Raw genomic sequence first — 25,876 nt, 5'->3', positions numbered from 1 at the left:
TTATGTGAGGTGTCGAATGGCTTTCACAGCTCTATCACCACTATGACATTTCCCATGGATACAGGACTATGTGCACTTGCACCATAAGGAGGCACGATAATTACCAAGGCTGCACCTGTTTGACCTTTCTGCAGGTCTGGGACTTGTTGTGTGTTGGAGATACATGCTGGAGTAAAAAAAAAACAGCACTGGAGCTTTGTTATCTGCATCCACTCTGGCTGCACAGTCAATGAAAATATTATCGAAATCACAATAAGGAATGAAGGAATAACGTGTGACAACACAACATCATAATGAAGAGCTGTAGTTCTGCAGAGATGTAACAGATGTAAGACATCACGCTTGTTTGGTACGGAGAGACAAATGTCAGCATAATAGTTTTCTTAGTGAAAAGGAAAATTGTTATGCACAAATGATCATTTCCACGGATCATGAATTACATCACGACCCTAATATCTGTCAAAATAACAGCAATATGATTTTTTAAAAACAAAATTGTGCAGCCCTAGAAACCAAGCATAAAAATATTTGTTGTACCAGACAGAAAACACGTATTTTTGCAAAGGCCTCCTTTTAAGAACGGAAAGAAAAGAAACTCATTTAAAGCAACATTATGTAGAAACTGGCATTTTGTGCAATTTGGTGGCCCCTGCAGTTTCTGAGTGCAACACCAGGCTCGTAAATACAAATCCCAGGTCTGTAACAGTTTGTCAGATGTAATGTAGGTGCTAACTACAAACAAAACTCATTACGTCATCAGTAAACATGTACGTAAGGCTGTGATCCTACCCTCTCACTGACATTACACAGTGCAGAAACAAGTGAGCTGAGACAAAGACACCATCACCCTATTAATGAGCTGTTATTTTAAGGTCAAAGAGTTACATAATGTTGCTTTAGAGAAGTAGTTTGCTGCTAGAAACCTGACCTTTGCATAAAGCTGTGCTGTCTATGCAGAATAAAGACACATATATCTTTAAAATTGGTGCTACATGACGAGAGGGGACAGAAAAAAGGGCTGTGGTGTTACCTTGTGCTCATAAGGTAGAAAACCTACAAAAAACCAGAATGCAATGTGGCGCACCAGACCAATTAACACTCACAATGAACAGGATGGTGGTCCTTATACACCTAAACAATATGCTAAAATACATTTCTGAAAGCCTGTCAGGCAAGTAATAGGCAGTTAAGTGACAGGATCTTGGTCTATAGTTTATACAGCTTGATCAGAGTTTGGTGAGACGCGCCTCAGTCGATCAGAGATAATAGAAAGTGGCAGGTCTCTCTCTCAGTCCAACGATACTCTTTGTGTCTGTTGAACAGTGCATACAAAATTGGGAACAAAACATCTGTAGTTGATACAACAGCTGAAAAATCCGACAAATTACATGTTTTCCAACATTTGACGGATTTCTGCCAGCAAAACAGAGAGAAGTTCATCATGATATTCAATCAAAATGCATCAAAGTTTCCGTTTAACTCAATTAAACACGATACAAACTTTTAATTCATGTAACAAAAATGAAAAACACCAAATTCGCAGTTCTCGCCCAGCAGTGAACATTATGCACACTGTGGATGTCCTACTTAGTGCTGGGTATGAGTACAGCGTGTGTGATGCTTCTGCAGGGTGTAAATGAAAAGCCATTTTGTTGCCAGTGTCACATCATTACTCCTTTTGGCAGCTATTTAAAAGTGTGTGATTCTTTGTGTATTTGTGTGTCTGTGGTTTGTAGAGCATGTAGTCCGTATTCACACGGCACGAGTGACTGTGTGTTACTATGAATGTACCTTTGGGGGGTCTGTCCGTGTGCATGTTTGCTCGCTGGAATGAACTTTACACCCTCATGACAGTATTCAAATATTATCATGTGTGACCAGCACATGTGGCATGAAATAAGCAATAAAACAACCGATTTTATAACCATAGCACAGCATATATGTACTGTTGCAAATGTCACAGCTGCAGGGGGAGAAATCTTTTTTGCATTTAAATTATGAGTCGATGCTTCCCAATTTCCTGTGCGAGCCGTAGCCTCAGCACATGTGCACAAGAAGTGATTTCGCAAGGCAAATAGTTCACCGCATGAGGCAAATAACAGGTAACTGCGACATGCCAGAGAAGGGGAAGACATTTAATTATTTAAACATCATTTTAAGCTTAAGAACCCATTAAACAGATCTGATTATTGAAGTTTTGTGTTCAGAACGTACAATCTCAAAAGCCATGTGCCTTACATGTCTGTGTCCATGTGTTGCTTGGTCTAATTTCTTACCTTATAGCATAAAAAACATTTCGCGAGTTCAAAGATGTCAAGGACTTTTCACAGTGAATGGTTATACAGTTAGATTTGTCAACAAAAGGCTCTGTGCATCAACAAAGAATCTGCTGGAGAGCTCAATAATTAACACATGCATGAACATTAAAGGTGTGTGTATGATTTAGGGGGATCTAAAGCCAGAAATTTAATCTAATATTCATAATTATGCCTGCCTGATGTTGCTGACTTGCTCAGACTGCATTTATGTCATCGTTTCTCCTCGATATTTGTGCTTCTACTGCGGTTGAGTGTTTATTTGACTTTGCTGTGCTGTAGAGTCGGCACACAGTGTTTTATTTTGAAAATTGACCGGTGTCTGTCTTGATGTGTCGGCAGCCATCCGTTTCCGTCAAAAACAGCCTCGGCGCGTATTCTCCGTGGAGCAGAGCGGAGAGCTGCTTCTGGGACGCTGCTGAAACAAGCATTTTTTCTCTGCTACCTTAGAACGAGCCTTTTATGTCTGAAGCGGGAGCTTATCTTCCACAGGGGCCACAAAGTTGCACTGTCATGTTTCTACAGTAGCCCAGAGCGGACAAACCAAACAATGGCTCTCGAGAGGAACTTTTGTGTTTTTCACAGTTTCAGCGGCCACCCAACCGTAGGGGAAGCTGAGCCAAAAGGTGTCCAGTTGTTTGCAATCTGCAACCTCACCGCTACATACCAAACCAGCCACACTGGTCCTTTAAAAGTGAAAGAAGAGTTAGGTCGAAGTTTGTGCACTGTTTAGCTACAGTTTCCTCGTTGAACGACACGATTCCTCTAATCGGCGTACAAAGATCTTTGAGATATGACTCCTCTTGTTTTGTGTGTGTGTCACAGAGGTATCTGATCAGCGGTAACACGTATAAACTCCTCTGTATTAAAAAAACTCAGTGCACTTACATAACTCTACAGGGTCTTCAGGGCACCGCCGGTTCAGTATGAATAAACGTTTTGTTAAATTTTGTTGGGGCCGGACGTGCCCCTGATGCGAATCAGCTCATGCAAGTGCAAATTCAGAGCCTCTGCCTGGACTAATGCTACGCTTCAATTAAATTTTTTTTTACCAAGCTCACATATAAATCAGGGTTGGCTCTATGGAATCCCAATTTGGAGCTTATGTTAAACAAGAAAAAATCGGATGCAAAAGATTCTTGGTATTGACTCCTCGACGGCCAGAAGAGAACACAGCCTCTTCCTATGCGTTGTAATCGTATGGGCTTTAATTTTTACTTCTTTTTTGGCTGGAAGCAACAACTTCAGACTACTTTACTGGGGATTGTGGGGAAAAGCACTAAATCACTTCACTAAAATGGTGGAAGAGGAGTCGTGTCGACAAAAAAAGGGGGGTGCGAGGAGTGAACAAATTATTTGTCAGGAAGTAATTGCTTGAATCCCCCTGAAAACCGCGGATGATTTTTAACAGTGTAAGAGCATCTGAGGGGTAATTTTCCTGCAAGTGCTTTGATGAAAGGCACCTTGACAGCTCTTAAGGGAACGTCGAGGGTTCCTTATTGATGCTCACGGAGTCGAACCTGCAAATTTATAATCACAGAAAACCCTCTTCTGTTACGCTGCTCCGCTATACATTTTATGAATCCCATTTTTCAAGGCAGACACGTTTTTCTTCCTCCCCTTGCAGGCCTATAGAGGATATAATGGAAAGCTAAAAAAAAAAAAAAAACACAAGGCAGAATGACACAGCGCTCCAATTAAGGCCTTTACATTCTGTTAAATGGAAGAGCGGAATCAATTATGTGAAATTAGCACTTACTGCTAACTACCCTCCTCGCTGTTAGGAATGCGTGTGAGAGTTGCACAGTGGGGAGATGCCTTTTTAAGTGTCAGGAAGGCTTTGTCATAGCGGGATCAAACCTCGTGTGGTTTTAAAACTGAGCAGCCGTGCGGCGGGGGAACGGAGAAAGATGTAAAAAGATCAAATGGCGCTGCTGTAAATACGAGGGAAGGTGAGGATTAACACCCAGAGGCGTTATTGCTGTTGTGTTTGATGATACTGACAGACATAATAGAGTTCTACAAATGTTTAAAAAGCCTCAGCGGGGCCACGGCTCCTCTGAACGAGTGAAAAAGAAAAGAGAAAGAGGAAGTGGGTGGGGGGGGGGGGGGGGGGGGGAGAAATAACCACTCGCCAAAATATCCCGGGGGGGAGAAAAATGTTTGAAAAACGTCTGTGGGAAAGCGTTAAAGCGTTGGTACTGTCCACCGGGGAAAGAAAACAGACAACAGTTCACTCCCCTAATCTGAGACTTCCTGCTGCCTCAGCTCGGCTTCATTCTCTTCTCCGACATCCCTCGCCGAAAAGGAGGAAAAAGATAGTCTGGAGGTGAGAAGGTGAGGACGAGGTCCCTCCCTCCCCTCAGAACTGAGATCTCACCTTGAAAAGTCATCGGGCCTCCTTGATCAATCTTTCATCGCCGTCTCCAGGCAGCCGGCCTCTCGCCCCACACACCCACTCCTCATCCTCCACTTTGGCACTACAGACCTGGAGAAATGCCCGCTGCACTGAATCACTCAGATGTGTTTACAGACCGACCTGCCATTTCGCTATCTGCCGCTCGCTCTCTGTAACTGCATAGCAACAGATAGCAGCGCTGCAGCAATCAAAGGGGAACCAGAAAAAGCAAACATCGGTTCCACATGCACACTTCTGTATGTACATGTGTTTATGTAACATGACGGTGAGCGCGAAAGCTCGAGCTCATGAAGTATTCAGTTTAGGTTACAGCGAGTCAATGACTGGTTCAGTGGCGCTGACAGCGACTTTAATAGGATCTGTTGTTGGAAATAAGTTAATTAATCTTGTCTGCTTTCTCTCAACTCCCCTCTTTCTTCATCTCGCAGTCGCCACCCTCTCTCGCTCACCCCGAGCGTCACCTTTTAATCCCTCTCACAGCCGACTCTCTCATTTCATCCCGCTGAACTCTCTCGCCGAGTGAGTGTGTCCCCTCTCTTCTATTTCCGTCTCCCTCCACATTTCTCAGAGACAAGAGCATTAAGAACGAGGGGCCAGTGGGGATATTACTCAAGGGGCCACGAGACAAGAAACACAGCGCTACGCTTACACATCTTCACACTTTTTTTTTTTTGGCTTTTCAGCGTTCTTCACAGTCCTCCGCACAACATATACAATGGTTTTTCTCGAAACAATCCAGCTCCTGTCGCTGCGTCTCTTGACTTACGCCAGAAAGGTTTTTACACCACCTACTTTCAAACCAGGTGTTGATGAAGAGAGTGCGTGCTTTCCATTATGTGAGCGCACGTATTGTGTTCGTTGGGTGGTGATGAACTGAGAGTCATGTGATTCATTTCCTGTGTGATCACTTCCTTCCCGGCCTCGCAGGTGAAAATCCAGAGCCGTGTGAATAAGCATGCAGATTTAACAACCACAGCGGGGCTCCAGGGTGCAATTATTTGAGTGGCATTTGTTAAAAAAGTTTGAAAAAGTCTGTATTGCTGACGCACATCTTGGCCAAACCACTGAAACACATTTTTGTGATAGAGATCTTAGAAACTTTGACACTAAATACCAGCGTTGTAAAAAGTACCCAGAAAGCCATACTTGAGTAGAAGCAAAGATATTGTGTTAAAATGTTACTTCGACAGCTGCCAGGCTGCCAACCTGGCACCATTTCTTTCTGCTTCCGCATTTCTATTACAGACTAAATGATCGAATAAACATTTTTGTTCTGTATTTTTGTTATTTGTGACTGAGGAAAGTGGTAAAAGATCCAGTTGTCACTTCACCACTTGGAAACATAAGGGGGGAAAGTTGTCTGTAGCCACTTTAAGTGCATTTATTGCCAGAAAACGTACTTTTAATATCAGAATCTTTAAGACTTCTACTCAAGTACACACTAGTATTTTGTTTCCAAATTTCAGATCTCTCTAATTCAGCCAGTCTTAGTCGCTGAAACAAAAAACGGTTACAACCATCCCCGACCTCCCCTGCTTGCTGTTATTGAAAGTCACTAAGGGAAGAGACTAAACTGTGCCAGCTGCAGGTTACATCTATTTGATCAAGTGTGCAACGGGCAGAGGCGACTCAATGACACACACAGTTTGGGTTCCAGATGAGTTTATCAAAGAGAAAACAAATCAAAGAAGTTAGAGAGAGAAGCTCATGAATAAATATGTGAAAAATACTAATTACTGTAATGTTTTTGCTCATTTTTTTAAGGCTCGGGTCATATGCGACGTTCATGGTTAACATGCACTGGCCTTACACTCCTACCTAATGGGAATCGTCTGTTAGGAATTAATGGTGTTGATCGTGGTAAGATTTCCCAGCGGGTCGGATACGTCTTCGTCTCCTCGGGTAGATTGTTTTTGCAGTGTTTTTGTCTGGTAAACATAACAGACAAAACTGATTCCTTGAGGGGTGATTACAGCGAGCGCCGGAAACAAATCAGCGTAGCCAGCAGTGAAATGTACTGATGTTACAGAGTAGGATATTAAAGCCAGCAGACCTGGCTGCAATAAAGTGGTACTAGAGGACAGTGGGAGATTATAGGGCTGAGGAGCGGTACCAGTTCATTGCTTTTACTGAGCAATGTAGACATAGACCATTACGTTGGGGTCATTACACAAAATGATTCAGATACAATCCAATATTGTAAATGACACAGACGGAGCAGCTGTCTGATGTGGAAGTCGGCTGTTAAAATTCAAAAAGGCAGCTTCAAACGGCGAGAAAACGCTGATTTGTTGATCTATTTTAGGTTGATAACAGCTCGGCTCTCGCTAACAGCGACAGTAATGAACGTGTCCATGGTTTGAGGGAGATGTTGGGCTTTCAGCCACTTGTCGGGCAGCTGTGTAAAGCCCTGCTTCGTTAATACCTCTCCACCTTTGCACAGGTTTATGGCCACGGATCAGCAGGCTCAGTAACAAGGCTGACAGAGGCCTCTAACAAGTCAGGAGACAGGCAAACAGATGAAACTGGCAGCTCCTGTCTCCGAAGGGAGCGGCGAGGGAGGGAGGGTCGAGGATAAATGGGAATCATCCAGTCAAGCGTAGCTGAACATGCTAGCCGTTCTCAATGGGCCCTAATGACTGGGCTGGGGATCAGTGTGACACGACTCTAGTCGGAGGATTTAGCAGGCAGGGAGTTCAAATTTCAGGAGTCCTGTTCGGGGGTACGTGGCAGCGGGGCAAAGGAGAGAGCAGGGGAGCGCTGAACCGGATGACTGGGTCGACTGCTTCCAGACATGAACAAGAAACATCAGTCACACAAGCATGTCAACAACCTGCACAAACACACATGGACACCAGACACGGCAACCATAACAGTACAGACAGTTCATTTAAATGCATTCTGGGATTTTGCTATCACTCACTGGCAGAACATTTAACAGATTCAGAGTCGATGGAGGCGTTTGTGTCAAGCAGCTGTTTCCTGCCGTCTTTCAAAATTAGTTTCTCCTGAAAAATTAGTTTCCCCTGGTGAAAAATGCCTCTGCCTCGACTTGATTCCTGGCCAGAAAATAACATAATTTCAGTGCATGTGGACTGTTTTCATCACCGAACCATTTCACGCAACAGAGTGGGTTGTTAACATGAGCGGAGAGACAGCCACCACGGTGCCAAATACAGGAAGTCAAAGAGGAGGAGGCTTGAATCTGCTCATTCTGTCTCTCTCATTGTCCTGCCTGACAAAGACTTGATGCCAAAAAAAAAAGCAGTGGGAATAACACTAAGTCAACCTAAATGAAAGAGAATTCAATGGAAATAATGTCACAGCTCTACGAAAACTGAAATAATGACAACCGATCTATGGGAAATGTAGTGCCAGTGGTAGAACAAAACTAAGTAGCTACATTTACATTTTTATTACACTTTATATTTCACGCTACTACAGTTCCAGAGGAAATGTTGTACTTTTTCTTCCAATTATTATTTTTTACTTTTTCATGCCTGCTTGGAGAGATGAGAGACAGGAAACTAGTTATTAGTTACTTTTTCAAATGTACATTTAAAACACACATATATAAGCTTATAAAATACGTTATTCAAGATCTAACCACCACTTGTCTTGTCTCAGATGTTTACGACTTGTTGTGGTGACACCAAACAGACATTTCACTTCTAAACTTCTCAGATGGTTAATAGCAGTGTGAGGCCCACAGACATTCACGTATACAATATCTCACAAGAAAGCAAAGACAAAATCTCTACAAATGTGTGCAGCAGTACTTTGTTTTACTCCATTTATCATCTCACAACCCCTCAGATTTATCTTGTGACCCTTTTGAGAGACTTTACTGCAGCTTGGGAACCAAGAAGTTACATAAAACTATCTCAACCTCAACAAGCTAAAACAGTAAAATGTTGCTTACACATTCAAACATCGATATAACCTTATTATCTAATAATGTAAACAGTCGTGTACTTGTAATTGGAGTATTTCTACATTCTTATATAAGCAATGTTTCATACGACATTGTGAGATTTCATACCACCTGCTCAGCAGGAGCGATAACCATTCAGACACACACTCACACACTGATGAAAGAGCCATCATGAGCTATTAGTGATTCAGTATTTTGCCCAAGGACACTTTGCCATGCAGACCGCAGGGGGCTGGGTTCAAACCGCAAACCCTCCCGATTGGTGCCCCTGAGCCACAGCCGGCACCATATTGAACACTGTGGAACATTTAGCAACTAATGAGCCAGGTATTTCACTTAAGAGTTGATGGAGACCAAAAACAGAGGAGAAAAAGAGTGAATATTGGGCTGACATGACTTCAAATGGAAGATAATGTAATGTAAATAACAAGTTCTCAGTATCAATATGAACGGTGATGATATGTGGATGAAAAATAAATCTTGACCCTTGCCTACAGATTCATATGCAGATCTGTTATAGATCAGTTTAGGTTTAAATAAAGGAGCCTTTCTTCCACCACTGCCGGAGACAAACACCAAAGACATGGATGATTTTGCACCATCGCTCCGTAATGTTTTTCAGTATTATACTAATTACCTGTTTGGGGGGAAGGTGATGAAGCACTGATTTCAATAACTGGAGTCACGTTGGTTTGAAAGACCATTGCAATCAAATGCAAACATCATGTAGCATGTTTATCTGGAGAACTGCATTTTTACCACAACAATGAGACAACACGTCCTGCACCTTTAAAAAGACAGTTGCTACTATGAACTCTTCTCTCCATTGGGGTATTATTTTGTAAACAAACAATCCTTGAAACACTCAGATCTTGCGGACTATCTCTTTAAAACAAGACACAAACAGACACTGCATGGCTGAAATCACAATGATTCAAGAAAAGCCTGATCACTGGATGCAAACATCATCAAACTGAATAGCAGGAGGATGGATTTATCATTTAGCTAATCAAGAGGGCCAGCGGAGAACTGCTCCAGTCAAGATGTGTGCTTACATATTTCCATATGCTTCCTCCCATACGCCAGTGTAAAAGTCTTTCCAGGGAACCGGGGGAAGGTTGTAAATATCCTCGGCACAGTCGTGTTGATTAGCCGCCATCATTTTTTTTTTTTTTGTCCAAGTGTTGCATAACTCACGGTTTAACAGCCGAGTTTGCAAATTGATAGTGGGAGAAATTGAACCAACATTATTGCCGTACGTGAATAAGTAATAATAAAAATGGGACCAGAGGGTGACAGTGCCCACAGATGCCAAGGATCTCATTCATTCTGGTTGTCACGACAAGCCGCGCTACAGCCTCAATAAAACCTTCGCCGCGCCTCATCATCTATCACGGCTCTGGCCCTGGCAGATTCTTGGCTCGCTGTCTGAGGCCAACCTCTTGGTCTCATAATGCGTTTTGGGCTCTTAGCCCCCCTCCGCTCAGGAGTGTACTACAACACAGCGCACAGACCAGTGGAGTACTCTTACACTCTGTAAGTCCTTAAACGATATTGATGGGGCTGAAACCTCATGAACCCGTGAAGGCCAGAGTACACCGAGGAGCATTCTTCTGCGCCTCCGTGGCTTTCATCCAATCTAGTGGTTATCAAGATCGGATGGCGTCTTGTTCCACGGTGTGAACATGTAACCCTGGGTTTGTTCAGGTTGCTGATCAGACGAGAGGTCACAGCAGCTGACAGCAGAGGAGGGGCTCTCGCTCTGTCTGCCACCGCCTCGTAGGATGGGGCGATGATAGCCAATCTCCCGCGAGCTCTACTTCACTTCCTCTCCTGTCTTATAGGGCGACCGTGTCCATTACCTTCTTAAGATATCATCCGGTAGTATCAGAGTAAGTCAAGTGGCTCTGACCTCAGAGGCTATCTCCTCATAATCCTTCATCTCCATGACAGCGGCACTATTAAGGAGCCAGAGCTTTGATAGCGTTTGAAGCTGAGAAAAACCACAAAAGCTGCGTTTCATGTCGTTACTCGAGCGCTTGTGAAAAATTTAATACCTGACCATCTGGTGGATAGATGGTGTGGCGGATTATCAAATAATTGAAATCCGTAAAAGGTCACCGGCGTGATGGTGAGTGACCTTAAATCAATGGCAGTCGGTTGGGTCACACTTCAGTAGCAAGGCCCAGAGGCAGGGAGGGCGAGGATCAAGGATCAGACGTCAGAGTAGGGGTGGGCGATGGATGGAGTTAAAAGCAGCAAATTAAACCTGAAGATGAGACGGGGACGAAGACGAGCCGGCAGTCGTCTGGAAATATTTTCCCTGCACTCTTTCTTCGGTTTTTCTTCCTCTCTGCTCTTCTATCTCTCAGTTCCTCGTTTCTGTCGTTTGATCTCGCCACGGCCCAAAGTCACTCAGCAGTCGGGGCTTTATATCTTATATTCACTGTTCCACATGAGGGAGCATGTCTTTAAAAAAGAATAAAAAAAGTCTTCTCAAAGTAAATGAGGCTGTCTGAAGGCAGACGATGACGGGAGCCCTGCCGACACTGGCCATCGCATGAGGCATCAGTAATTCGACTCAAAGAAAAAAATCAAAGTGTGTGTGTGTTTGTGGATTTGCGGTTTTTTGAGGTGGCGATGGTGCGTGACCGCGCTCTATTTTTCAGCTCCACAATCGGATTAAGACAGGTGTAGGTGTCGACTGTCCTCCTCCGCACCAGTATCTGCTTTTGTTGCCTCTCCCTTATGTCATCGCCTCACTGCTTACGAGTGTTACTAAAAAACAAATGCGAGGGCTCGGCAGACTGTAACACCACGATGATCTGTAATGGATAACACCGGGGGAAAATATTTTCAATTTTCAAAAGGAGATGAAAATCACTTTAGCAGTGGATGCCAGTGTTAATTGGCTGGAGAAGCTGCTGCAGCACAAAGGGCCACGCGAGTGTTATCAATATTTTCAAGAAACGCTCTGAGCGATGAGCTCCACGCGGTTGCGAGTGGCCAGTTTCTAAATGAACTGACAATCCCACTCAACGAGCATATAAAGCAAAATCAATATCTCTGTTAACTGTCTATTGTCTCGAACGGGAGGCAACGAAAAGGGCAGGAGCCGATATATTGCCACTGTCATCATCTTTAAAACACAGGCTGCGACTCTGATTGACTGGCACACCAACACACACCCACTACCTAATTGGAATTTACTCGGAGGAAGACGAAGGGAGGCAGCTCTCTCTGTCACTGACAGGATGCCATGAGGCCTGGGGAAATTGAATTCACATCGAGAGGGATTTAATTAGACCACTTTGTACCTTTCATTGCCGCTGAATCCTATTTACATTCATTCCTGTGTTACTAAGCGTCCTTACCTTAGTTTTATTGGCTCGACTAATCCTCAGGTCTCAGTCTTAAAACAAAAAAATACGAGCGCGGGGCGTGTTGAGAGCAATGAGATGAGTTTTATCTGTTGAATCACTTAGTTTTGGAGGGGAGTTTGATTTGAAAACTGGCTTTAAAACAAAATCTAAATTACTCGCCCAAAATGAATACAGCACATCTCTGCATGTAAACGAATTCTGGGTGTAACCCAAAATAAAATTGTCATTCAACACAACAACCGACGCGAACACCTAACGTGTCCGTTTCCTGCGTCCCTAACAGAGATACTGCATCACAAATCAGCGATCCCACGGGCGAAATGTGAACACGAACCAGATCAAACGGGAAAGAAAAGCAACTAATTCCTTATTACATTGTGTGCAGCATGTCAATCACTAAAATCCCCTTTGAAATACATCTAAAAAAAACTGTATTTAGATGTGCTGGTATAAAAAGGACCTTGAAGGCAGGATTTATCAGCTTAGCTAAAGGGAGATGATCCACTGAGCGCAGATAGGAAGGGGTTGCCCCGTCTTAATTCGAAGCTTAACTGGAGAACCACGAAAGGCTCATATGATAGTCACATGGAATCCATACCAAGGCCTGCAGGATGAAAATGATAGATTAATAGTTTAACCTGATTCTGCTCACCAACTTCCTTTACTGCTAACATCTATGTCACTCTCTTTGAGGTTGGAAATGTATCGGTAATTTCCACTTTCCAACTCATGTGGTCAGTTTAGGTCCAGTTTTGGAGCTGAAATGCTTTGTTAAACCGACTGTAGCCCGCTTGCTGTACACCAAACAACAGACAGGGCAAAGTTAGTGGTTAGTCAGTGGATACAGGGGAGCGTTAAACCTCTAAAGAGCCAATTATTTCCCGAAAAGAGCTAAAATAGAGTGATTTTTAGACATGAATTGGCCAGAAGGAGAAAACCACAAATCTGAAGGCATGCTGATACTGCCCCATGTCTGCTGGATGTGCAACCAGGCAACAGTTTGTATTTCACTTTGGCTGTATGGTTATGAAAAACTTGAGTTGTGCTTCAGGAAGGGAACCTGTTTAGTGGCAGATTTTGCAGACTGAGCTGCAAAATAACCTGCAATTCTGTTATGTAGTTAAATGTTTGACTGCTGCAGCTGTAAATCTTGTAAACCCACGAGTGTCGGTCACTTTGTGTGCACCTGTACCACAGGTTCAGCGATGTTTATATTATATTATGGTCATGTTGCGTTAACAGCTGTTTCATCTACCCCAAAGTGACTCAAAATAATCTATCTAAACTGTCTTATTGCTGTTCACAGGAGACTTCCCATTCCCTCCCACTTCATTCAATCAGACGAGAGGCTATTTTGTTTTGTTTGGCCCCTACAAAAATCTGTAGCGAATGGTGTATCATTTCCAGTCCAAATCAAAGCTGCAGTAGAGATGTGATTTGAAGAATAATTGTTTATTGATTCTTCATCCAGGTCGTCAAATACTGACGCTGTGGGATGATGTCCAGCATCAGTACTTGATGACCTGGGATGCAGACTCATAATCATGAATCCATTTCCACGATCAATTTTTGCACCTGTAATGTTTCCAAAACTATCAAATAAATTGCAGGTTTGACAATTTTTATGTCTTATGACAACATCTGCAGCTCTGTGAACCTCATCCATGCCTGTCGCCATTTTTGTATCTCAAATTTTCAAAGATATGTAAGGACATGACATCCACATTCGTAATCCCACCAACAAAGCCCCAAGTAGTCAATTGTATCTACAATAGGTTTAACCCACTGTTAGATCCCGAGTTTACCCCTGTCCAGGAGGTACTGGACCAGCTCTCCATTATAAAGGGTTAGGTCCCTAAACCTACAAGGTGTTACCTTAAAATGGGATTTAAATAGAGACTGCTTAAGCTGGTAGCGAGGAGACTCGCCTAGCTTCTCACTGCCTACATCCGAACGCCTACCCTGCTTCCGATGGCTTGGCACCTGACTTGAATAGCCCTTGAGCCAGATACGGCCACCAGCCACGCCCGTTAACGATGGCTCTCCTCTAAATGATCTGTGCACTCGGTAGATTACTTCATGGGCACAATGAATAATTGAACAAATTGCAGATGGGTTGTGATTTCGAGGTCTGGAATAACGCTACAATGACCTTTGTTGCTTAAACCTTTCTTTACTTGACGATCACAACCTCGCTCTTTGTTGGCCCAACCAACGATAATCGAACTGAGGCCAGGCTAAATGTTACAGAAGTAATTTCCCACATTTCTAAATGTATATTTTAATACAGTCTTTTATCGATCGTATCAATGCTTCAACACACCCAGAAGTCCAGACTTAACTGAAGTGTCTAATACTTTAACTTTGTTTCTGATAAGTTTCTAAACTTCAAGCAGAGGCATAAATCAGTGTGACTGTGACTCAACGAGCAGAATGACAATTTGTTGTTGGAATCAGGAATGAGACTCGATACCAGAGTTGCTGAATTCAGCCAAAATGTAGCCAGAATTTAAAAGTGAATTGATTGAAAACTGGTGAATCTTTTATCAGGTTTCTCGAAAGTGTCATTTCTAGTTTCAGATTGCCATTGATGGTGTAATCAACTGAGTTCTAACTGCTAATTGGACATTTCAACAAAAACTTAGCATTCATAGTTGACTTCTCCTCTTAAGTTTTAATACACAGACTCAGGCAAAGAACATGATTATTATTATTTATCCTGATGATTCAAACACAGTCTCTAATTAGCAAAAAACAGGACTTCTATATGTGGATCCACGGTCGCCCTGGAGTAACTCGTCCCACGTCACTGTTCCATATGGTTTAAAATGTCTGAATTATCACCGACAGGCTGTTTTTAGCAGGATGGTTTGATTTGATTGAGTTGTCACAAGGTCACAGAAAAATATAAACTCATATTGAAGAACATATGGTACTTGTTTAATATAATTTTAATGAAAAAACACTGCATACTGCAGCGCAGTTGTTAAATCAGACTTTGTGTGATAAATATTCTGGGAAAGGAGACAAGACATAAACTGCCCGATCATCACTGCCAATAAACAGTTTTTTTGCCTCTTGTATCTTTATGAAATCTTGAACGTCGTCCAATTTTCGATGTCTTCTGCCTGTTTGTGCGTCTGCTTGGGCAATGACGTGGAACATGTAAGACAAAGAGATATAATCAGCCGAGCGGCCCACGACAGACTACAAACCATGTAAGAGTGTCGAGCCGCACAGTCCTTTATTAGCCCTCCTAAATGTTATCTGGCACATATCTGAGACAGGCTGGGTTGATCGCCTGCTGCGATTTGGCCCCTTCTACACATCCCCATCCTCCTCCACCTCCCGTTGGCTCAGCCAGTTGACAGCCTGGCACTGAACCTGATTCCTGAGTCGCGATTTCACACTCTTCCTCTATTTGTATCTCAACAGGCTGAGCAGAACGCTGCAGCAGAAACTGCAGCTCTGATTAGAAACCAATTAGCTCCCCAGATCCTGGGGCCCCTACAAAAGAGGCTGCGAGATGTCATCATGATTCAGACTCCTGCTCCGGACGGGATATCCACCCTCCCCTCGGCCTCCTGCAGGTCTGCTCTCATTTGCCCATGGTTGTCAGGGAAAGGTAAGGCGGCACGTGGAGGAGCTGCTGCTTTAACTTGACCTAACCTAAATATGAGCTGTGGCAGGTAGAGATGGATAAGCTTTGGCCCCAGATCTTGTCTCTCATGTAATAATCTTTATTTATAATCTTTTTTTATATTTTTGGCTCTCAGATTGATGATAAGCTTTGATTAAATTAAACGAGTCAACAATTTCATTAAATAAACAAACTCAGGGAAAAGCTACAAACGCCTTTTGGAACACATCCTGATAAAATCCTCAAAGAAAACCCTGCAGCGACAATAATCTGGCAACAGGAAAACAGATGTTTTGACCTGTTTTACAAGTTGATTCAGAGCACAAACAAAAATTGCTCCCAAAAATCTTGTAGTCAGTAGTAGTCAGTTAAAGGACAACAGAAAGGGTTGTATAACATTTTGTCCTTGCAGCTTTGTAACAAGCTATGACACCGTATGTCTTGGGTAACTTACAGATGATTCTGTCCAGTCAATGCAGCGAAAGAGCTGAGAGAAGCTTTCCTCTGAATGAATTAGTGTCCTCCATGCCAACAAAACAAGTGACACGAGCCAGCAGAAACCTCTTGACGGTTAAACTAGGCATCTTTTCTGGTGATAGCAGACACAGCAAAATAGAATTCAACAGTGACCACGCACTTTTTAGAACGGGCCCGGTACCGTAAGTGAATTTCCGATTCAGAAATTGAAAGTGTCAAAAAACAATCCGAGACCCATCCTCCGAGGTGCATTGAAATCCATTTTGTCCTTTTTGAGTAGTCCTGCTCAACAAATGTGAAAACAAAAGCTTCCTGGATAAAAAAAGAGTTTTAGGCCTCGAACAGAGCCAACCAACTACGAGATGAATCGTGACCATAAACACGATTGATCGGGACCAAAAATATAATAATTGAAAAAGAGAAAGAAAGGCAAAGGTACGAGACTGTACATAATTATTTAAAAGTAAAGAATTAGGCGACTGTTCATCCCATAAACCACTGCGAATTAATTCATTTCAACAACTTTTAAGTCCCAAAGACTAGCGCCTGACTTGCAGTGATTTTCACACTTTTCTTCATCTCTGAAAAAACATGTCAGAGAGGGGAGTTATGGTCATTTTGTGGTAAATGATCAACTTGTGGTAGTAATAACTTGCCAACCGACATCACTTCTGTGGATGCGGTAATCAGAAACTGTGCCGTTCCACTTTAGGATTGAGGGTAGTATAGTACTACGACCATGACATCATTTCATGCAAACCCCAACCAAAATTCAGAGCTTATTCCAGTTCATGTCACAGATTTTCTTGAAAAAGCAGTCATGATTTTTGAGTGTGCTGCAAATGTACACTATTCCCCCACAATGCAACACAGAAAGGGAAAAGAGGAGTTGCTCACAGCTGCAACAAACTAATTATGTATGGTGGTGAAACATCTCCGGGAACAGAAAACAAAAAAATTACTTTTTTGTGAAAACATTTTGCTGCCTTATGAAGTGGCAGAGTCATTCTAATTTCAGCAAACACTGTATCATTCCCTTGCTGTATATAATACATAATATACACAACTATGAGTAAAAACATGGGTAAAAAATAATCATCCCTGTACACCTGAGGGCGTTTCTCCTAGCAACAGGACAGAAACGTCTTTGAGGATTGTGGACGTTTCTCCATAAGGACGTGAAGTTTCTGGACAGCTGGAAAACGAGCGTTGCAGCTGTGTGTATGACAAATGCTCGGGATCATGCGACTGGAAAGCGAGGCCTCGTGGTCATCAGCAGTATTTTTACGTTGGCGTCATCTGTGCGAGGTGAGAATGTGATTGCCACCTCCAGCACCTCTCTCGATAAAACGCCGGAGTAATAAGAGCCTTTATTGTATGCGTGTGGATTATGGTTTGCACTTTTCGCATTGAGACAGAGAAAGTTCCTTATACTTAAGTACGCACTGACAGACACACTTAAAGGTTTTTTACAGTAAGTACTGTGAACACTTGATGAAGGGCCTTGAAGCCATGCTAGCTTGTTTCATTACCACTTGTCATTCTCTCTGCTGAGCCAACTCGACGCTACCTTTTCTCCCCGCTCACAAAACTTTTTCTTCTGATTAATTGCAGCCTTTTAGGCTTTCTCACAATCAGCCCGGACCATTTTGCAGCCTTTTCATCACAAAGTTAAACGTCTGGCTTTGGAATACAGTGGCAGTAAATGCCATATCCTTTCAGCACGGCAAGGGCAGGGTAATTGTCTCTGTGGCATAATCATCCCTCAACAAAAGCCAGTGGAAATGACAGGGTTTTAACATAATAAGGAGCACTGTCACTTTGGTTTTCACCCCACAAAATCCTCATGACCAGCATCAGTGCTGCAGTTTGATTCCCTCTATTCCGGGGATTGTTTATCTCCATCTTAGGGCCTCCATTTTGCTCTTTTCTTCGCTGCCGATGGCCTGTAATTGCTTCCATCTGCTCTTTATACGTACAGTATTACTTGTCGAGGCAGAGATAACAGAGCAGTGAGAAAGCCAGTTAGACAGCAAAGAACAACTGGCTAGAAATGTCAGCGATGAGACAAACCGGCAGCTAGCTGACTTTATGTTTCAACTCTTTTGTCGAGTCATAACAGTTAGAAAGACCATGTTCCTACAAAAAAAACTGTTTTCTGCCTAAGCCAACACATTATCTCAGCGAGGAGACAGTTGACAAATTAAATCAATAAATCAATCAGACAAGATGGATCGAGTGTCAAAAATTATGTGTGCAAACTCAAAGCGCTCGGGTGCAGATTGTGCGAGACATCTCTGCCATCTTTACTTTTGGGATGTGGAACAACAGGTGCTGCATAAATAACAATCAGGAGAGCGTAAATGAAATTCAAAGGGGCAGCACACTAAACTTGATGCACCGGGGGATCTCAAGTACAACTCAGACGCTCTACAGAGGATACATATCTCCTTCTCTGTTAGATGCCCAACGACAGCTCCAGCCTCATGGAAAAAATAAATCCCCTCTCTCGCTGTCACACACGGCTTATTCGCATTCACATCCTCCTCTTCCCGATATGTTTGCTCCTGTAATTCTCCGACACTATTCTCTCGCTCCTCTCTGTCAAAAAAAAGAGACTTGAAGGCACAGAGAAGTATCCACTATAAGAAGAAATCAAGAAACTGTGCAGAAACTGCAGCAGCTATTGGAACCAGGCGAGAGAGAGAAAGGGTGAGTATGAATTATACATGCGTCAGGGGGTGGTGGTGGTGTGGGGGTGGGCCTCAGATTTGTCAGAATAAATGCATAAAGCGCATACTTGCAAAAAACCCATAATATTATCTGTCACAATTCAAGGTTACCAAACATGCAAAGGAGCAAATTATTCATGCTCATACAAAGCATAGTGATGAGGCTGAATAACTGCTGAGAGCGACAGAAGGAGTTGGTTTGGATACACAGGAGGCCTCGCCATGTGTGTGTGTGTGTGTGTGTGTGTGTGTGTGTGTGTGTGTGTGGTTGTTAATTAGGAAGTGATTTGTGCGGAGCGAAATGTTCATTTTATGATCTGTGTCACTGTCCCTCTGCACGGTAATATCTGTCCTGAGAAACTCTCAAATACATGTGATTATATCTCCCACGCCACACTCTGAACATTTACTCTACTTTACAGACATTAATTAATACTCTTACACTGACGCCAACTCAAATTGCTACGTGGGTTCATAATAAATCCACATAAAGCAACTGTTGCTCTCTCGACTGGACTTTTCTGTCTCAGTGCTCTAATGTGTTCTCTGCAGCAAGATGCAACTGTTTTAACGTAACAAGCTCCGATAAACCCACCGTACCCTCCGCTACAACAAGCAGATCGCCAAACTATCAATATTACTGATATGAAGTCTTTTGAGTTTCAGTATGCGCCTCAATAGGATCAGTGCAAAAATAAAAATGCTCCATCACAGTAGATCTTATTCTGGCTCTTTGAACTGTAATATCGTCATCTCTGCTACTGTTTTGTGCATGTGTGTAGTGATCACCTCGTTGGTCCACACCTGCATGTTATTAAGTCATTAACAGAGAATAAATCATGACGTTTCCCTCTTCATGAATTGAAATCTGCGATCCAGGCCCTTGTATTGCTTGGTATCGGGTTGATTCAGAAAGAGAGATGAAGTTAGAAACTAGAAGTTGGAAAACTGTTGGAGCTAAGAGACAGATCTTTTTAGGAGGAGTTAGTAGAAACAGGGGGCTAAAAGGAGAGTGAATACTGGACTTGTATTCTTCAAGTGGTCCATTTCTTCTCTATGTCTGCTGGGTAATGTGCAAAGGTTTGCTAATATGTTATTCAATCATTTTACAGGATAATATTATGTCCTGGGTGTGTTTTCTTCAACCCTTTTGGAGGTTATTTGCCCCCTTGTGGCCAAAAATGTATAAAAAAATAGCACTAGTTTCATTTTAATCCAGGTGTCCACATTTGCAGACTTTGCTGGCGTGTTCCCAGGAAGATTGAGAGTCCAGAGGGCTGTCAAGAGCCACAAATCATCCAATCTACAAGAGACCACAAGTGGACTTTCTGCAGACCTCAAGAGAGTCCACTTGGGGTCACGGGACTGATTTAATTAGCCACAATTCATTGCAATATGGATGTGATGTTGCAGTTTGTTACAGTCCAGAGGGTGGACATTTGGATTCAGCCTAAATATTTTATAGCTACCAAGAAGATCACCCCAGATTCACTGATCCAACTTTTTCTCTTCCAATACCAAACATCTGTATACCTCGCTGCTTGAAATCTTGCAACCAGGCATTGCTGTGGCTCTCAACACTAAGTTGGGAGCCCACTGTGAATAAATGAACGTTGCTGATAGCAAAAAACACTGAAAAGAAACTGTATTTAATCAGTCGGATCATGGCCGATACCCAGTCTGCTATAAAAGGTCAGTATTGGCACAAGGATTTGGGTGAATCCCTAGCATCAACAGTGTTAGTCCTCCACCATCAGAGGGAAGCTTTGATTCTTAAGTCCACACCCACCATCTGGCACTCACAGTCAATAACCATACAGACAGAAATCCATCTCGTGGAGTCAGACAGACCACTTTCTTTACACTGACGCTGGAGCGATGAAGCCACATGCTCGACTTCAAGAACTGTTTCTCAAATGGAAAATCTTGACATCTAAATGCGACAAAGTTGTGCAGATGCCAACACTGGAAGAGAAAATGTAAGAGCTCACACATCGCTTATTGCAGAGAGAGAAGGATGAGGGAAATGTGGACAAACAGAGCAAATATAACAATGCTGCAAAGAAAAACTGCAGCGAGAGCCAAGAGCATCTGAAACTATACTTTTCTTCTAAAGACGAGATCGTTCTGCTGCACTGAATAATGAAGCCAAGTGCAGAAGGACTACTTTAAAAATCTATTCAACTGGACTGGAAAGTTAATCAGTAAATAATTACCTAGTGAGGAATGGTAATCAGCAGTCGGCTTCCTCTCCGTGCTGCAGTCTCAACAGTGTAATTACTTTTGGGTAACTTTGCTCGAGAGCCCTCAAAAATGAAATCAAAATGCCTCTTTAGTTCCAATCAGTGATTTGAAACACTTTTTCTGACATTATCAAACAGCCAAATCATGATTAACGGTTGTATGAAGTGATTGACGTGTAAAAACAGATGAATAATAATAATATCAGTCGTTTTCCTCATAATCAGATGATGCTTTTAAACACTTTTGGCGCAAAAAATCAGGATACATGTCTCATATTTTGACCTTTAATTCGACAGCTTCTCACTTGTTTGTTTTGGCTTTTTATCATCAGTCTGACTCAAATGAAGCAAATACTCAAATACTGAACATCATGAACATTTCTTTGCACAATTCAACAGGTAATTATTTCATAGTTTGATCATCGTGTTCTCCCTCTGGGTGTAACTGATGACAGCTACCATTTTGGAGCAGATTGCACATAATCAGCTGTTATCCAAAACTGATATAACATCAGCAGTGGTTGCCCTTTTCAGTCTGCTGGGCCTCTTTATCGGACGTGATAGTCCCCCTCCTCCCCCGACTCTGATGAATCTACAGCCACACCAGTTTGCCTTCGGCCCTGCCGTTCAACGAATGCACAAATTGTTCACACCTTCCCCCCACGACTGCCACCCCGGCTAGGAACCATTCACCACCGTAGCATGCTGGGAAAAAACATAACCCCCCTCAAGTAGCGAGACGTTTATGTTTATGATTATTACTTCCAGCCGGCCAATTACTGTATATAAAAACTATTCACCATATGTAAAACAGCACAAACCCTCTGCCGTGGTGCAAATGGCGAGGGTAGGCTGTGTTCATTTACTGCCTACCACTTAGAGAAAAATCATATGCAGATGAACCTGGTCAACTAATTACAGTAATGACTGCAAAATGTTCAGAGCCGCGCGGGCAGATAATCAGTGAAGCATCGCAAGGCTGAGCGGTAAATATGCTAATATAAATCTGACGTAAAACAGAGGCTGTTTTTTCCCCTTCTGTTTAATTCACGAGTTTACCCCCGCAAGTTAACAACATGCAAAAATACAGCCACACTAACCTCGCATACATCCACTCCATCAGAGAGACGCATTAGACTGCAGCCTCGGACACCACAGGCATCTTTAGAGCCCTCGTTTTGGCCTGGCAAGTTGTAAAGCAGGAGCTCAGAGGAGAGAGCTGCATGAAAACACACTCACACGCATAACAGCCAATATGTCCTTTTAAACCGAACTGTCCTCACAGGGAGAGTAAGCTATCGGTTGTTGGTCCCCATAAGTACAGCTAAACCAGTCTGCACACACAAACTCCTGGAAGCGACTGCTCAAGGACACTTAGGCAGATGTTGCTGAATGAACTGCCTTCAAGTGCTCCATGAAAGCTCCGATTTCAGTTGTGAATATGACTTTTTCTCACGTACAAGTGCTTTTAATTGAATGTAACAACAAAACGCAAACCATTAATCAAAGAGGAGTTTTTTTATGGTGTTTGGTGTTCTACTTAAAAATCAAGTGGCGCTGCGATACTTTGCATGACAAATAAGACGACAGAGAAAGTGCATCACACAGAAAAAAATGAACATAGCAAATATTTACACTTACATGAACAAACAGTAACGAATCATGTCAGTCTTACATGGATCCACTTGGCGAACATCCCGTCCTGCGTAATCCCCATCACGTCCCAGCAACTCAGATCTAGTCGCAAATCCCAAACTTCCGATTTGTGTTTATCACTTTTCCCAAAAATCGTCCAGGGGCACTCAAGTTCTAACATTTCTGACAGCCCTTTAAGACTCATTTGCTCCTCCTACTTTGATTCCCCCCCTGTGGATTCAAACCGACCACCTTCCTCTTCCCCTCTCTAACCTTCAGGCTAAAGCTGCTTCACTTCCTTTGATCCCCCCCTCCTTCCTCCCTGCCTCCTCCTCTCTGCATCGGGCTCCCTGTGTGGCTGATGGACGGGATCATGAGGCCCTTGGTGAGAGACTCTCCGCCGTTTTGACACATCTATTTGACAAGGTGAGAATATCTGCGGTGAAAAGACCAGGACTGACTGCTTCACTTCCCCACATCCTGCTTTCACTTACCCACCCGGCTCATGTCTTGAGTGACAGCACAGGGAAGTGACACAGGTTTTACATATGATGTGAAAAGTGAGGGATGACGGGGGGGGAGCAGAGCATCACTCTCTTTAGAGGGAAGTGTGGTGGACAGGAGCTGCATGTGTGTGGTGTGTTCAGGGTTCGAGGAGGTGGAACATCTTGCCTGGGAGCACCAGCGTGCTCCCTCCCCAGCATACAGCGCTGCGTTCAGTGTGCTTCGTGAGTGGCTGAAGTCACAGCTGCAGCAAAAAGGGAAATGGAGTCAGAGATGTAGAGCTGTCATCATCGACGCTATAAAATCTCAAATACAAATCCTTCCATCCGTACGTCCTGTTTCCAGCCCGCATTCGCTCTGCGGGAAGGGATTTTTCTTTTCCCCCTCTCTCTCCGTGGTGAGGGAATTTTTTCAGAACAGGAGCGCAGCAGAATCACAGAAAAGTCAGAGTTTGTACCACAGATGAATTTTAAATGAGAGCAGCGAGAAACAGCACTGACATTAGAGATGACTGGCACCAGCTGGCACAATGAGAGCTGTACAGGTAACATGATTAATAGAGGTGGGCAGAGGGAAAGCTGAGTGTGTGTGTGTGTGTGGTCATCGCTCATGAATTGTTTGGTTTGAACCTTGTTAGGGGTTTTATGCATTTTCACACACAAACTGCTGCCACCCCGCTCCGCCCCCAGCACGCACACACACACACACACACACACACACACACACACAGCACAATTCACCTGCAAAGGCAGGTGCACAGCGCGCGCACGCACGCACGCATCTGCACGCGCACTTGTAACCACATATGCTGGTGCACGCGCACTCAAACACTTTGACACACACTTGTCTGCATTGGCATTTTCGCAGACAAACCGGGGACCAGCAGCGGCGGCGGCGGCAGCGGCGGCGGCTCTGGTTGCACAAACATTTCTGAGGCTTTCTGTCCTTTCATAATCTCATCTCACATCATTTGAACAGACAAGGAATGTAAAAGGGGGCTGCTGCCTTCAGGGAAACACAAAAATGCTCTATGAGCCTGAGAAAAGACGTGCAAGCGTCTTCTGAGAGGAGAAAATCCGGCGAGTCCCGCCGCTTCATTACTGTCAGTCACCCATCAGATCATATTTTGCGGTCTTTCTGTGTGGTCCTTTAAAAGAAACACAGCAATCCCCTGATCTGTCCGAGACCCCGTAGTGCTTCACTTCACGTTAACACAACTGGCAGGAAAAAGGAAAAAATCTCATCATGCAACTTTGACAAACAGAAGCTCAGGCTGGAAAAAACAGAATCAGAGAGGAGCTGCGGCGACCATCCATCCATCCATCCATCCATCCATCCGTCCGCCCGCACATAAAAACGCATTCATTCAAGTTCAACTACACTGAATCACATACGAAGTGTTGGTTCAACTTACCAATAAGAGCCAGCTGCAAGAAGTACAGTCCGAGGAAGTCCATTATGGAGTGCGACATTAATTCAAATGGATGCAATCCCGGGCGAGTGATGATGCGCGAGAATAAAAAGCCCTCTGTGTGTTGAAAATTGGCACCGAAATTCAAAGAGACCAAAAAGAATCGCAGCTATTTCTCAAGTGATGACTGGCCACTTAGGCTGACGCCGGAATCCACAGCATTGCATGAGAAAACAGGAGCGGAGCAGAGCATCATTTTTTAACAGTCAAACTTTTTTGTCATGGAGGAAAAAAATGGGGTTACAGCTGCGCCAAAACAAGCCAGTGGTTTCCAAAATCAAGGCATGCACCGAGGGAGGGAGGAAAAAACAGTTCGTTCCTTAGGTGGAGTAAATCTTACGCGTGGTGAACATCCCCTGGCCGTCTCATCCGTCCGTCCTGAGCGGCTGCTTCCTCTCCTCTTCGCCTCCACCTGCGCACCGTCTGCTAACTGCGGATGAATCACAGGGGCGCGTTGCTTTGCGCACTCCGACCTGCGAGTCACACAGTCCCTGTGATCCTCAGCTCCCAGGCGGGTCGGCCGGAGATGCCCAGCCCAGCTCGTTTAAAAAAAAAAAATCCAATCTTGGCCAAAGTTGAAATAGGACAAGTTAAATCGATAGGCTATTTCATACTGCCATAAAATGGAAACAATAAACCTGCGTAAAATGGTGCATAGTCTGTATGGGTGGGTAGAGCGTATCCACACTTCTCCGAAAGTAGGTTATTCCCCCTCTCCAAAAAAGAGAAAGCACCACAGTCAACTTGCATGGGAATCATTGATTTTGAGGCAGTTGAGAAGATATTTTCGGGGCCCTACAGCAGCAGGACGAGCAGACAGTAAAAAACAGGCTGACTCACAGAGTCTGTGCCTCTTAATGGTAAAAATGAGGAGACCATCTTGCAGTCAGCATGGGCTGTTTGAGGCTACCTGCTGTCTAATGTGCTCCTGCTGCTCTCCTCTCAAAACAGAACAAAGAATAATCTATTCTGATCTGGGTTTTGGGGACACTGGGCCTGATTGACGCTCCAGACAAGTGCTACTATTACTATTTTTGAGACCTACTTTTTTTTGGTCTCTGTGAGAAATTTTGTTTGCCATTGCATCCAGAATAATTGGATTGAGCCTGGAGAAGGAGCAGCC

The 25,876-nt window shown here is 43.5% G+C and overlaps 1 protein-coding gene across 2 annotated transcripts in view; it reads right to left on the bottom strand.

Annotated features, from left to right (window-relative positions):
* gfra4a (GDNF family receptor alpha 4a) overlaps nucleotides 1–25,455 on the bottom strand; it is a 143,456-nt gene extending 118,001 nt beyond the window's left edge. The window contains exon 1 of one of the 2 annotated variants that reach the window (XM_084382188.1): nucleotides 24,697–25,455. In XM_084382188.1, the coding sequence (XP_084238314.1) occupies nucleotides 24,697–24,754 (58 nt within the window). In that variant the 5' untranslated portion in view covers nucleotides 24,755–25,455. Of the gene's footprint in view, nucleotides 1–22,818; nucleotides 22,885–24,696 lie in introns of those variants that run through there. The other variant, XM_084382191.1, reaches the window with a different exon arrangement.
* Nucleotides 25,456–25,876: the final 421 nt, after the last annotated feature.

The sequence above is a fragment of the Pagrus pagrus genome (assembly GCF_965226575.1).
Source record: "Pagrus pagrus genome assembly, chromosome: 18".
In the NCBI taxonomy this organism is placed as follows: domain Eukaryota; kingdom Metazoa; phylum Chordata; class Actinopteri; order Spariformes; family Sparidae; genus Pagrus; species Pagrus pagrus.
The sequence above is the reverse complement of the archived record's forward strand: the minus strand, read 5'-3'. Positions and strand labels throughout refer to the sequence as shown.